This window comes from Manacus vitellinus, unplaced genomic scaffold, assembly GCF_001715985.3.
Source record: "Manacus vitellinus isolate BGI_N305 unplaced genomic scaffold, ASM171598v3 scaffold_5_pilon, whole genome shotgun sequence".
NCBI classification, from domain to species: Eukaryota; Metazoa; Chordata; class Aves; order Passeriformes; family Pipridae; genus Manacus; species Manacus vitellinus.
The window spans coordinates 29520637-29535634 of NW_021940682.1; the positions used below are offsets into that span (position 1 = coordinate 29520637).

The window sequence follows — 14998 nt, forward strand, 5'->3', positions numbered from 1 at the left end:
TCCCGCTAGTCTGTGAGATCCAGCTACTCTGGTACAAGACATGGAAGTGTCCTGATACCAGTGTCAACAGAGCTTTCCAGGCAGGGTCATAACCCTGACTTTGAAAGAGGAGATAATAACCCCATTAACTGGGCAAGATAGGTCTGTAATGAGAGGATACAGTTCCTTCTGGGTGTAAGGAGAGTTCTTCTACTGCAGCTTTCTCTCGATTTTAATTAGAAAAAAAAAAGAAAATACATGTTCTGAATAGATTTGGATCAAGGTAGTTGCTCTGTTTGGTAGTTAAGCAGATAGATTTGAAGAAGTGATGTGGAGCTCTGTTTATTAAAAGAGAAAAAAAAAAAGAGAGAAAAAAAAAGTTTTGTTCTCCCTCCTTGCATTTCTTCCTGATTGCCCCAGCATTCCACTCCTTTAGTTTTTCATCTGCTTTTCCTGTTCCTTCTGGGACATTTGGACAAGGAGTGCTTCAGCTGAGAGAAGTGTGAGACACAGTAATGGATAAATGAAGACAGGCCTGAATATCTGACATGCTCATCCAGTTTTTCCCACTCCCTGTGCTCAAGTGAGTGGTGTTTTTCATATTTCATAAAATGGTTTCTCTTGATGGCTAATTAATGCCTCATGTTTGTTTTTTTCTGGTACATCTTTTCTCCTTGTCATATATTGGGACATTAGTCTGTTACAAGGCATGAAGAAATTATAGTGATTTGGTTTTTTCTTTTGCATAAGCAGGTGGAGTAAACAGTATTATTTGAGAATTAATCACATTCACGCTACCATTGATTTAATTTGTGGGCTGTGTTTCAATTTGTAAGATAAGGAGATATCTACTATGGAGTAAGGGAGAAGGCAAGTTCTTATTTGCAAGCCAATTCTTAGTGTCTTATTTTTCTGCTTTCCTGCAAACAGAGAAGGTTTCAAAACCTATTTTGTCAGAAATAAGGTGTGGTGGGGAAAATAGGATCAGCAGAGAAACACCAAATGGGAAGGAAATTGCAAATATGGAAGAGGGTGCCCATGCAAGGTAGTCATCAGGGCAGAGAAGCAGGTGAACTAAGGAGAAGGAGGTTAGGGAGAGCTTATTTGACTTTATTCTGGTAGCTGCCAGCAAGAAGAGTTTGGATCAGGAGATTTCTAGTCTTGAAGCACAATTTACTGGAATATTTTTTAAGCTTAAAATTTAAGTTGGTCCATTTAAAAGTGTTTTATTCATTGCATAAAATATTTGGAGCATTAACAATAAAAAGCCTTTTTTTGTGGAGATTATTTATTACAACTTTTCCAGGTGTCAGGCTGGTTTGTATATATAAATATGAGAGAGTTTTAGAGAAGAAAAAGCAATCACCTCACCTTTTAAATAAGAAATGAAGATGTTTAGGTTATGGTAATCAGTTGATAAAAACTAGTTAGGTAAGTCCTGAACAGGAAAGTTCAGCATGGCTGCATAATGCAAACCATTGACTCCCTTTTCAGATTTTTGTAGTGTACCACGATATCAAATGGGGAAGCCACATAGCTCATGAGTTTGTGCTCTCTGCAGTAGAAATTTAGAACTTGAAAGACTAAAAGGAACTTGATTTAAGGAATCCTTAAAACCTAAATAAACACCATTTTTGTGTGCTTAGAAATGAGTGGGACCAAAACTGAGATGTAAAAAATGAGATGTGTATTTCTGGAAAAGAAGACCTGAAGCAAAGCCATTCCACTTTAAGCATCGTAATGGCTTTGATGAGAGGAGTGTAGTGTTGCTTGGCTTGCTGCTGATTTGGCAGCCTCTGTCTCTTCACTGCATTTTTCATGTGTGCCCTTCGTTTGTTTCTTCCCCCCCCTTTTTATATCTTACTCATCAGAATGTGAGGTAAAAAGCTGTTACTGCAACACTCTTATTCCAAGCAGCTAATGCTAACCAGCTTTCACAGAGAACATAATCCTTACACAAACATCTTAACTCATGAAGGAAGAGGGTCCAGTGCGACGTAGGTTTTCTTCATGTGCTGGGGTTTCATCTGTGTTTTCTCCAAGAGCTGATGGCCGAAAGCTTGTCCGGAATGCTTCATTCGGAGGATATAACGAACTCTCTCCTGCTTTACCAGGTTTGTTTTGGTCTTGCATTTCTTAAAATATACAGAATAGGATATAATTTCCACTTCCAGTTTTTAAGCTTAAATGAAAGTAATGTACTGAGATGTTGGTAGAAATCAGAAAGAGTATTGCTTCTGTGCATTTAGGTAACAGCTCTTCATAGTAACAAGATTTGCAGATGGGCAAATGAGTAAGTTAGCTTTTACACTGCTGCAAATCTTGCTTAAAAATGCACTGGTGTATGCATGGAGACTGACTGGAATGTCTTGGTTGTTTGGACTTTAATTACTGTTGTTCTGTGATGGGGTTTATAAATGCCTTCCTCCCTTGTGCATTTCACTACCTTCCCCCGCCCCCCCAATGGATTTGTTTTAAAATAGTAAGGTACAACAGAAGGTTTTCAGTTAGCTCAAACTGCAGGAGAATCTGCATGCTTGTCGTCAGTGGTTTGACATAAAATAACAAGGTAGAAAATGAGGGCTGAAAACATAGCCTTGCTAAACTCTGTAGTGCAAGATTTTTAAGATTTATAACCCCTGAAAGGGCTTGAATCGCCTTTTGCTGAGATTTGTTGTCTCCTGAAAATCAGGAGTGGAATATTGAAATAAATTTTTAGAGTTTCATTGTCCGTAGTGTGTCCCTCTGATATAGATACCTGAATTTCAGCAGTTTATTTCAGGAAGCTTCAATACTTGAAAATGTGTTACCAGGTCACCTCTTCCTGAAAGGGAACACTGTAGAAATTGTGCATACTTACCAGAATTACTCTGTGTACAGTGTGATTTATCTTGTGCATGCGCACACACGCACTTTATTGCATAGTCCCATGGGTGGAAGGGGAGGGAGGACTAAAATAGCTTTCACTTTGTATTGCACATCTTCTGCAGTAGGGCTCACTGAATTTGTAAGCCCTGGTTCTGAAGAGATGGAGAAGAGTTGGGTGCTGCGCATAGGAGAGGTTGCAAACTGGTGATTAAGGGTCTCTGCATCAGTGGCCAATCCTGGCTTGCAGAATCATTGGAGCGGTGCGTTCAGCCTCAGGCGGGTGGGAGACATGACATCTTATTAAACTTCCTGTTTTACCCTATAACATTTCCTTTCACTCTGCTTCAGAAATTGATTAGCCTTGTGCTAAGCATCTAACACTGTTTTATTCAAGCTGCTCAGGAAATAAAGATCTCAAAGCCTGAAAGCATGGGGCTGGCAACTAGACAGATCCTTCCTATCTTTAAAATAAATACATGTAATCTGGTAATTACTGAAGCAAAAAAGGTTTTGTTTTGTATTTGCTTCCTTCATATAGAATTTTGCAATTGAAGCTGATCGCTGTCCGTAAGTGGACAATGGAAGACTTCTTAACTGTTTTCCATTTGTTCTGCATTTTTTAATGAAAAAATTCAAGTGTAAACATTTAACTAAAAATGTTTTCTCTTTTGGAATTTTTCATATATCTCTGAAGAATTTAAAACATTCTTAATATGCTGGAAGGTGTAGTCTTTAAGACTTGTTTAAAAAAAGAGTAGTTGTTGCCTGTCTAAAAGATGCTCATGTTGACAGTCAGTTATTGTTTATTTTATATGGTATTTACAAAATAAAACACAACTGTGAGGACTTTGCTTACTTTTCTGATTACTTCGATTTCATAATCCATGGAGGAATCTGAATTAGTTAATACGAGACTGTATTCTTAAAACTGGTTGTCAGTAAGCTTTTGAAAATCAGTCAGTTGAAAAGAGTATTGTTCCCTGTGTTCAATTCTTTAAAAAGATTATTTTGGTTTTTTTCTGACCTGTTTATTGTACAGCACCAGTATTGATATTTCCCACTAAATGTAGCTCATACTTCTTCCAGAAGCATATAATTTTTCAGCTCTATTATTTGTTCTTTACAACTGCACATGCACACCAGTAATCAAATTGGGCTCTTCCTTTCTTTTCATTTTGTAGTCAGTAATATTGTTGCTTGACTTGCTACTTATGATTTTTTAATGCATTGCTTTGCTTTTTTACTGGTTCTTTTGTATGTTGGAAAAGAATCTCCCAGTGAATAGGTATTACTTCTTTTATGGGTAAAATAGATCTGACATTAGAAAGTAACATGTGTTTTTCTGGTGTAATTTTTCATGTGTCCTAATTGCAGATGGCATTTGCTGAGAGGTACAAAACTAGTATTTGAGATGTAGGAGTTATATGGTCAGTTTTGCTTTTTCCCTTGGGGTGAACAAAACCACAAAACTGATTAAAGGGACATATTGTGGGTGCAACTTTAAAGAATAATCCTCGTGTTACGCTTGAAAATCGAAATGTATTAACTGGACAGTTTTGTTTGAAAAGGTACTCTACTACAGACTTTATCCTAAGCAGTCTTTAAGCTTAACTTAATCCTCATTTTTTGTCATTGACAGTGTTTTGAAGGATTTTTTTTTTCTTTTGGTATTGACTACATATTCTGGCTCAGTCTCTAAAGAAGCACTGTTGGATTTTTTTTTTCATCGACATCTTGTGTGCAGAGGGTTCTAGTTTCTTCAACTGTGTGCAGTTGTCAGGCTCTTGCATCGGTGTGAAAGCTCATCATGAGTTTTTATGTAGGTTTTGGCCTGCAAGTTTTGGAAGGACTTGATGAGTGCTCACAGTAGGAACACACTATTGGAGAGTTTCCCTTGGCTTCTAAGGGAACCATGAACTGCAGCTGACTGCACTGGCATTGGGATCAGCTTTCAGAGCCCATGGGGCCTGTGCTGTTAAGACACGGAAGGCCACACTGGGAGAGAGTCTGTTAAGATATAATATTGCTTTGAACACAATCCCTGGTGTTGAGAACTGCTTTAGACAGTACATAGTGGAGCTCTTAACTCTGAAGATTGCTTTCAGGATTGTAGATAGAAAATCATACACAAATTCGAGGGATTTAATAGAGAGGAAAGTAGAGAAAGGGACTGCATCTCCAACACCTGAATTTCTCCATTGTGAAATGTGACCTCAGGTTATTTTGCTGACGAGTTTCTGATTGAATTACAAGATGGGAAAGAGAAAGTAAACTAAAATATTAAGTCCAAGACCACTGAAAAGCTTGAAACACTTTCTTTTTATCAGACCTTGCCTCTAGCCTGTCATACCCTGGTAGTCTCTGCTCCAGACACTGATTCAATGACTTTTTGTGGTGCAATTTTTAGTACTGTTGGGGTGAACAAAAGCACAAAAAACCCCACCTTTAGAGATGCAGCTTTCTTGGCTTTGCTGTTGTATTTGTCAGAAATCCATAGATTTATTCTTCATAACTGGTAGCAGGAAGAGTGAAAACAGTGCTTCTTACTGATGATTCTGTGAGTATAATTGTTCTGTTGTTGTTGTTTCCTTGACCAAGTATTTCCATGGCAAAGTGTGTATGTCCCACATATAACTTTTTGTGATGTTTCAGTACAAATTTACCTCCAGGTGTTAGTATCAAACTGTTCTTGTTAGAAGTAAGACTGCTTTCTAGTATTGGGGTCTCTCCATCTTAATAAAGTCTCCCTCGAAAACGTGTCTTTGTAGTGATTGAGGCTGTGTGTGGATTAGCACCTGAGTTAGGATTAATTTTTTTAACGTACATTTTAGCACATAGGGAGAAAAGCCATCTATACTGTGAGTGAGCTGATCCCTTCTATACAGAGGGATGTTACAAGTAGGATGGTGTGAGATGTGAAGTTGACTGACTGGGTTTCCTCACAGACCGAGATGGAGCAGTGCAAGGTGCACCACCAGCAGGTGCAGCACCCTGACTTGGCTTTGCTAAAGAACCCCTGAGAGAACCCTTTTCTGTGCATGTGGGTGAGGAAGGAAACAGTGAGTGTGGTGGCATGTTTATGAATCAGCAGACATGCACACCTCTTGGGCTCAAGGCACTGAAAGGAAGGAGGTAAAATTCATGGAAATGGAACTGAACTTTGGTCTTCATGTCCAGTTCTCTGGGACAGAATAGCTCTTTATGTTTTCATTTCTGCTTGGTGATACTGATAAAAAGTATTTGTGAAAATAAAAATGTATGTCTGTTAGATAAGGATGTATAAAATCTTTAAAGCCATTGTGCTTTAGAAAGCACACTGTGAATTATAACTTCTCTTCTGTTAAAATAATGCTGACTTAGCAGTTCCTCGCTGATGGCACATATTATGTCTTCTGTATGTGCCATTAAATAAATTGGTAAAAATGGGAAAGTAACTAGAAAAGGCCTGCATTGCATTTTCAGTAGGAGTTTGTTCCTATTGAGGGATTTCTTTGGGTTTTGGGGTGAAGATTAAGCCTCTGTACTATGGTTCTGGTGTGTGTTTGACTGCCTGACATCTGATCTGGTAACTTCTCAGTGAACTAAGGCAGATCTCTGAGGCTTGAAGCAACCTTTGTTTTGTTTCAGCATGTGATAACTAGTGCTGTAAAAAAGTGCTTTTGTATTTAGTGTCACATATGAAATGTGGCTTATGGTCTCTAGATCATGACATGCCTTTTTGTGGATTCCCTAGTCCTACAAATCTTCTGCCTGTCTAGGTACTTCTTCCCTGTGATCAAATGGTCTTCTGCGTTACAGGTTTTCATTAGCTGAACAAACCTATTGCAGATGTGTTTGAAGAATTCCAAAATGAAGGGTTTAATAAACTGTGCATAGAATGGCTTCTGCAAAGATGTATAAAAATTGTTTGGTGTTTGGTGTTTGATTTGGTTTGGTTTGGTTTTTTTTAAGGCATGTAGTGTTTCCTTTGTGTGAACATAAAATGAAATCTTGTATTGCAGTATGTAATTTTTAAAAACCTGGTCTTAATAAAGACTATTTGCAAAAGGTAATAAATATAATTAAAAAAACCTCCAAAAACCAACCCAAAAAGAAACAAAAGACTGATTACCAGACCAAAACCAAGAGGAATCTCCAGTTTCTCATGTAACTTGAAGATCAACCTAATGCCTCTTTAAGTCTGTGAAACTTCCCAAGATGTGTATAGTTTTAATAATGTATGTAATTGTGATAAATGAATAATTTCTGTATTGTACGTTGTGGAAGGGTGAAGATATTAATTAAAAAAAAAATCCTACAATGACAAACTACTCAACACTGCTACAGAGAGTTAATAAAAATTCTTTCAAGGCTCATAGTTTGCCTGCACATACACACGTTCTCCTGAAGAATGTGAAATCAAGAAGTTTCTCTGATAACTCTTCTCACTTCAGAGCTCTAAGTACCAATTTCTGTTTCAAAGTTGGGACCCTGTTCAAACGGGTGCTCTGAAGCGCTTGTGGTGTCTGTGGATGCAATTTGCCTGCTGGTGCAGTGCCCTCTGGTGGGCCGCAGCTCTAGGGCACCCCCGTACCAGGCTTCTCAGTTGCCTGGGCTGTTCTTGAAATCCATGGATGACTTCACAGTTATCTGCCTTCTCTCCGGAGAGTGTGCAAATGATGGCATGTTTACTTACTCGGATAAATGCATTGCACAATTTGGTTTGTTCCTGTTCATAAAAGCTTTAGGCTACCACCACCCTTGTCAAATAAAATGGATTGCTGAGATGTTGTGTCTTGTAACCAGAGTAGATGATTTTTCTGCAAGAGGATGCTAGGTTCTCAGTGTATGTTCTGTGGCATGTAACAGCTGTGTGGCAGCACCCATGCCAGTTGTGAACCTCTTTTCCATAGTTGCACGTACACCAATTCACTTTGCTTTTTGGATACTGGGAAAGGGTGGGGTTTGTACTGTAAGTAACAGAAGATAAATGTGAGATTTCAACAACTGTTTTAGATAAAACCTTGTACTTAGGCTTATTCATTGTCAAGTTGAAAGTATAAATTCAAGGCTAATGTAAGGAACCTTTTCCATTTTCTTGCAAAAAAACATGATTGGTGATCAGATGGGCTTTCATGTAGGTGCTATGTAACAATTATTTCTAGCTACAGAAATGAACAAATCAGAAAAGGCTTTATTTAGTATTCTGCTTTGTACCTGCATGCATGCAACAGGAGAGAATGAGAAGATAAAAGGACAAAAGTTGGCACATTATATTTACAATGCATCAGGTTATTGGATCGGGCGCAGCATTTTCCAAATACAGTGGACTGTTCTTGCCTCTTAATGGGTATTAAATTAGTGTATATTGTAGTAGCTGGTACATTTTCAGCTGATGAGACAGACTGGTACGTATACATTATTTGAAAATCCGATCTACTTGCACTTTGCCTTTTTATGCTAAACACATGCCTTTTTTATGCAAATTTATTTCAAAGGCTAGCTCATACAAAATGTTAATATCTTCAGATCATTGCAACAATGCTGTCTTTTCTTTAAGGTTTTGACAGAGGGAAGGATGATGTGTCACAAAGTAAAGAGGATGCAGCATATTCTATGTCAAAAAGTAAGGTAAGGAAACCAACCTCCTAATTTGGCTTAAGAATGTTAGTACGTAAAGGAGTTATGCATTTTTAATTAAAGGCAAATATACTTAGCTTTTGTGTAGATAATCTTGAAGATTACTCTTCAGAATCAGCAATAGGTACAGATTAAAGTGAATTTCTTAATATAGTTCCCTGGATGACATCACATGAAAGTTTGTGGTTCAAAGATCAAAGTAGTGAAAATGAAATATGAACTCTTCTTCCTATCATGTTAGGGTGGGATGTTGCTTTGCCATATGTAGAGTTTAAAAGCTTTACCTTACCCAGCTGTGTTTCTGTTCTGTTCTGTGGTTTTCTATTTTCTGCTAGGATGTCTTTTTACAGAGGCAAATGTGATAACAAACACTTAAACAGATTGTCAGAGCGCAGCAGATATGGGCTGCTCTAGCAGGTGAGGACCTGAGCTTGAACACAAGTAGCTCCCAGCGGGAATGGGAGACATGCCTGTATTTTGCCACTCTCGTGCACAGCTCTGCCCACAGCGCTCTGCTGCCAGGTGGGCACTGCACCTGTTGGAGGTGGTCCTGGCCAAGGCAGCTGCACTTTGGAAACAGAAGAGTTGCACTCGAGGTCTTGACACAAATTTTTCTGTGATATTTGATGTGTCAGAGCCTTAAAGGGAAACGTTACAAAGATATTGAAGGAAAACCAAGAGACTTAAAGATTGCGGTAGCATTTCCTGGCTGAAATGGTATCTCCAGAATTAGCTTCTGGAGCTGATGGTGCATTTTTTGGTGTGTAGCTAAGCATTTCAAGCTGTTGGTGTCTTACATGTGACTTGGAATTACAAAACTTCGTGTCTTTTAGCTTTACTGCATCCTAGAATGGATTCCTTGTCAGGAATATCAAGGAAGTATACTTTACCATCCAGCTTGCTTCTGATCAAAATATTTATTTTGGTCCAGAAATCTAAATAATTTTTGACTTGGAAATCAAATTAATATGGTCTCTTGACTTGCATTTATTTCAGACACTCTTAATCACTTCTCTTTAACTATCCAATTCCTTTTTTCTCTTTCTTACATTTATTTTTCTTGGTTCTTGTCTTTCCAGGATCTTAAGTCTTTGTGTTCTTTGGTGTTACTTTTGTTTGTGTCTTTCTGCTATCAAAGATGAGATCAATATTCGTACTTCTGCTAGTAGATATTCTTCTTCATCTGTCTTTTTGCAATTACTGCATGTGACGCTTGATTATACTAGTGGAGATGAAGTAGCAGCCCTTCTTTCTAAGTGAGAATGGAAAAGCAGTGATGAGACTTGCCTGGAATCTGGTACTGAATGTACCTTGCTGGGAGTTGCAGCAGGTTCTTTTAAAATGTTTTCTTCTAAATTTTTTATCCCATCCACTTTGTGTAGATGTAACACTGAGGAAGTTATTAGCGTAAAAATACACGGATCACTGACCTGTCTCATAATCCATTGGACAGGTAAATGTAGAACTCTACTCAGTGTCATATTAGTGAGCTTTAAAACTGAGACAATGAGAAAATGAGTTTTTGTAGCCTGTGATACTTACTGGTTTATATGCATGACCTTTGGATTGTCTTAGCTTTCTGTTAGTGAGCAACTAGAATATTTATGAATGTTTTGCTTAAGTTGCTCCATTATAGCTTGCATAATGAGTTCATTACCTCTTCTTATGTGACAGTGATAAGCATTTTTCCCCTCTTCTGTTATTACATTTAAAGTACTGTATTTCCTTTAACATCTAGAGAGAGGAATTTAATTTCAAGGTGTATGCTCATATTAAAGCTAAATTTTGAATGTCAAGAACATACCTTTACTACAAAATGAAGAGGTTTGCTTCGTTTTTCTAAGATATGTATGGAAATTAAAGAACATTTACGTGCCATTGAAATAATGCTGCGCTACAATTTTTCCAGTTACTGCATGTATTTTGTACAGTAACTAAGTAGATTCCTGTAAAGTCTTAGTCCTTAGAATAAAAGGTGTGAAAGTAGAATAAAGTTAAATTGCTTTATTCTGCTTGTAAACCTTTAATTTTTGTTTCTTTTTTTTTTTGAGCAGCTTGTGAGTTAAGAGTGCTCAAGTGCACTGTTTTTATTATTGCAGAAAGTTTTCCTCAAAGCTTGCGTATTTTTTGATTGTCATTTTATAGTATTCCAGAATGCAAATTCGGTGAATAGATTTTGCACTGTAGTCTGAGATTTGAAATGCTGAGCAGCTTGAGAAGCAGTTTTCATGAACTGTCCTTGAATTGAATACACAGTTTAGAATGTTACATTGATTTTCCTATTTATTTGGTTTTTTGACAAAGCAGAAGCTTTGGGTCCACCCAAAGGTTTATGTTTCAGCGCACAAAGAAATAGAACTCTTTGTAGTTTATCTAAGTTTGTATGTAGTGGATACCCACTCAGTGTTCTCTGACCTCCAGTAGGAATGATGTGAGAACTCTGTGATAGACTCCTCTTTTTCCCTTTTTTTGCCTCCCCCAAAGAGTGCTGTATCCCGCAGTGAATATTTGGTGGCTTGATTTCCCTTTTAACTAGTAGACAACAAGTGCAACAAGTAAACTTTGAACCTTAAAAGACGTGGAAGAGGCGAGGGGGGAGAAATCATGTGGTGCTGAGGCAGCTTATTGTCCTGCATGAACAAGGACTTGGGTGTCATAAACAAACCTAAGTCTTTTCCCCTGTTTGTTACCACTGTGAGCTTCTTGGAGATGACTTGCAAAGTAATCAGAGTGTGAGATTAAGGAGCAAGGAGCAGAACAAGTGCCATTAGTGGACAGTTCTATTTTGGTGATTTATAAAGCACTGAATCTTAGATTGAAGAGGCTGTATTTTCCTTCATGAGTTACAGGGTAAGTGCCTCTATAGCAGTCCATTTGGAGGACTTCATAATGGATGAAGACGTTGGGATTCATATATCATGGGAACGACTCTTGTATTTAAACACCGGGATTCGCCTAAAACATTCTCTCTCTGCTAAAATAATGCCAAACTATTCAAACCCACTCTATCAAGTAACAGGCTACATGAGCTAAATATATACTGTACGTAGTTCAGCTGTTTCTGGGGGAATCACAGACTTCTTTCCCATAAAACCTATATGAAAAGAGACTCAATAAATAGGTGGTGAATAGCTCATGTTACAAGTTGTGGCTTGTTGCTTTGGGCTTTTTTTTAAAGTGGGGAAAACAGTAGAGAAGTGAGTGGGAACAGGAACCTTACAAACATAACTGCACTGCAAACACTTTCTAACATGCCTGCATCAGTAATATATCCTTGTATCTATCATGGTAATTTATTTATTATCTGTTTTGTGAATTTCAGTCTGAATCCAAGCTTTTCAATGGCTCTGAGAAGGACATCTCTTCACCTTCAAGCAAACTCACAAAAAAAGAATCTCTCAAGGTGAATTAATTTCCTAGTAACTCCTTATGAACTACAAATGCATTCACATAATTTTACCTTTTTCCGTAATGAGAAGACAAAAATGCCAAATAATCATGAGACTTATGGAATATTTAAGTATTGTGAGAAGTTGTGCTGTTGAGTCTCTTCAAATTTTACTGTACTGTTACTTGCATAATGGGCTTCTATAATGCAGTCTTTAAGATGGCACAAGACTGTAGGTAGCTCAGAAGATTACAGGATAATTCAGGTTGGCAGCGACCTCAGGATATCTACATGCAATGAAATGATAAATGGAATTATCAAAATTACAGTTTGAATGCATTACTTGTAGTTTTTCCACTGCTGCCTTCCCCCTGTGTTTGTAACAGTACCATACTCCACTATTTGGCAGATACCATGTCAGGAGAAACATAAAATTATTTGACTCTAAAAGAGGGAGATACATTGCTGCGAATTTCTACTGGGGAGGAAACATAATTGATGGCTAAAGACTACTGATCAGATAATGTACCTGTAAATCTGAATCTACCCTAATTCTCGTTTTCTGCTTTACACCAGGAAAGGAAGAGGGGAGGGAAGTTGGTTTGGTTGTTTATTCTCCTGTGTGATTCTAACAGGAGTTTCTAACTCCTCAGTTTTAAAAGCAAATTGCAGAAGAATCTGAAATTGGCTACATCATAGCTATTCTTGAAACAGAGCATGAAATAGTTGTTTGTACCTTGAAGTCAAATACTGTGTTTTAAAGCTACTTCTCTGTATCTGTACTGCAAATCGAATTTAGCAGGTTTTTCCTCATCTTGTATTGGTCAATGCCTTTTTATGCTGATAACTGGCTTATGGCTGTGACATCGTAAATATTTTTATTTACAGGTTCAAAAGAAAAATTACAGAGAAGAAAAGAAGAGAGCCACAAAAGAATTACTTAGCACGATCACGGACCCATCAGTTATTGTTATGGCTGACTGGTTGAAGGTCAGAATCCAAGTGTGAAACCTGAGTTGAAAATGTAGCAGCTGCTTGCTGCTTTCTGACCAGAACAGAAAAGGCTCAATCTTTTACTTGCTGTTAATGTTTTTCTACAGGCACAGCAGCCACTAATTGCATCCCAAGGTCTCTGTGCTCAAATCCTAGGGGAGTAATAGAGGAACCTAACTGCCACTTGCTGCAGTCACCCTAGTCACATGCATCTTGCACGTATAGCCATTAACTTTGGATGAGTTGGTTTTGCAATTCTTATTTTGTCCTTCTCATTTTACACTTTGAGGTGAAACTCTGTTACATCCATAACAGCAGTGAAAATGATTCAGTCAGATATTTGAATATAGGTTTCTTTCTGCATTTTGGTGATTTTCTTTTCCTCTATTAAGAACTAACTGGTACAAAAGGCAAGGAATTAATTTCTCAAAGACAGTAGTCAATGTTATCAACAGTAGTGCAGTTAATATATTTGTACATATTCCTTACATTTGTAAATATAATCTTTGGATAGAAATGGTACAGTAGTACTGTACTAATAGTGCAAGAAAAAAAAAAACCAAACAGTAACTTGCCAGGAAAACATTTCTCCAGTTTTTGCAAAAATCAGTGTAAACAGGCTAAAATATTGCCCAGAGATCAAGTTGTCATTCAGTCCTACAGACACAGAAGTGAATAAAATCCAGAATTGACAGAATTGATGCAAGCAGTCTAATGAGATGTGGAAATTCAGAGAATTGAAAGGTTCTTTTATTTCACATACATATCGAAGCTAACACCTGTTCTAAAAGCTTTTATCTAAGAAATTCAAATATATATGAGTTAGTTTGTGAATATCTTGCTTTTCTTATTAAGTCTACCCTGTGTTCAGAGGAGCTGTTTCCAAAGATTATCCTGTCTTCATGCTAGTGATAAAATATGTTTCAGATAGGAAAATTCATTAAGGTTTCAGATTAATTGTCATACTTCCTATATCTGGATGTGTGTATATGCATTTGTAGAATTAAGTACTCATAAAGAGAGAACAGAAGAGAGAACATTGAAATTGTACCTTTGTATTCTTTGATCAACCCGGATAAACTTTTGATAGACCTGATAAACTTTGCTTTGAAATAAAAGCTAATAAATAATTTCAATTTTAATTTTGTTAAGGGGAATGGTTTTGGTATTGATTTCACTCAGATATAACTGTAACTATTTATCTTCTAGATTCGTGGTACCTTGAAAAGCTGGACCAAACTGTGGTGTGTACTGAAACCAGGAGTGTTGCTTATTTACAAAACCCCCAAAAATGGCCAGTGGGTAGGAACAGTGCTCCTGAATGCTTGTGAACTCATCGAGAGGCCTTCTAAAAAAGATGGCTTTTGTTTCAAACTTTTTCATCCTTTGGAGCAGTCCATATGGGCTATAAAGGTTAGTGGTAGCATGCATGGTTCTTAAAGGATGAGTAGCATTAGCAAGCCATGAGTAAAGACAACCGTAACGAAAAGCTGAACTGCATTTTCTGTTACAACTTTAGTGGTCTTTTTATTCTGAATATAAGCCTTCAACATCTTGTCCTGTTCATCAGAAAAACTATTTGATTTATGGTGCTCTGTAAACAGCTTTAGAAGTGTGGTGTGCAAAGGGATGCCATTAAAGAGGGTAATGCCATCACTGGCAATCATATGAAGGAATGAGTGTTTAATGTATTTTACATCAATCAAATCTGAGAAATTAAGGTGGGATTTGCCAAAATGAAAGAGTTCTGTTATAAATGTTTTTTGGTGTCCAACTCTATGTTCTTGTAATAAAATGTCACCCTAGTTCAATTTGCTTGTAAGAGTAGAAATTCAAGTAACTTCCTTGTTCAATAATAGCTTATATTGCAACTTGTTAGCCAAGTCTACTCGGTTTTGGCTACAATGTTAGGAAGATAAATATTTTCATCCAGTTCTGATGTCTGTTTGCCTTGTCATAGATGGCATAATATTGTGAGCGGCTCCTGTCTGTGTTGAAATGCACAGTGTGTGTTCTGCTCAGCAAAGGTTTATTTTAATTTCTCAAAAGAATCTTTAATGCTTGCTGTTACTCATTGTTTACAATCTGATAAACTATTGTAGTCCTTGTTTTGTGTTTACATGGAGAGGGGGTGTGGAAGCACAGCACAAG

At 37.4% G+C, this 14998-nt stretch overlaps 1 protein-coding gene across 2 annotated transcripts in view; it reads left to right on the forward strand.

Moving 5' to 3' along the window:
- OSBPL8 (oxysterol binding protein like 8) overlaps nt 1-14998 on the forward strand; it is an 85722-nt gene that overhangs the window by 46252 nt on the left and 24472 nt on the right. For both annotated transcript variants that reach the window (XM_029963459.1, XM_029963460.1), the window contains exons 5-8: nt 8387-8457; nt 11789-11869; nt 12743-12844; nt 14057-14260. In XM_029963459.1, the coding sequence (XP_029819319.1) occupies nt 8387-8457; nt 11789-11869; nt 12743-12844; nt 14057-14260 (458 nt within the window). The remainder of the gene's footprint in view (nt 1-8386; nt 8458-11788; nt 11870-12742; nt 12845-14056; nt 14261-14998) is intronic.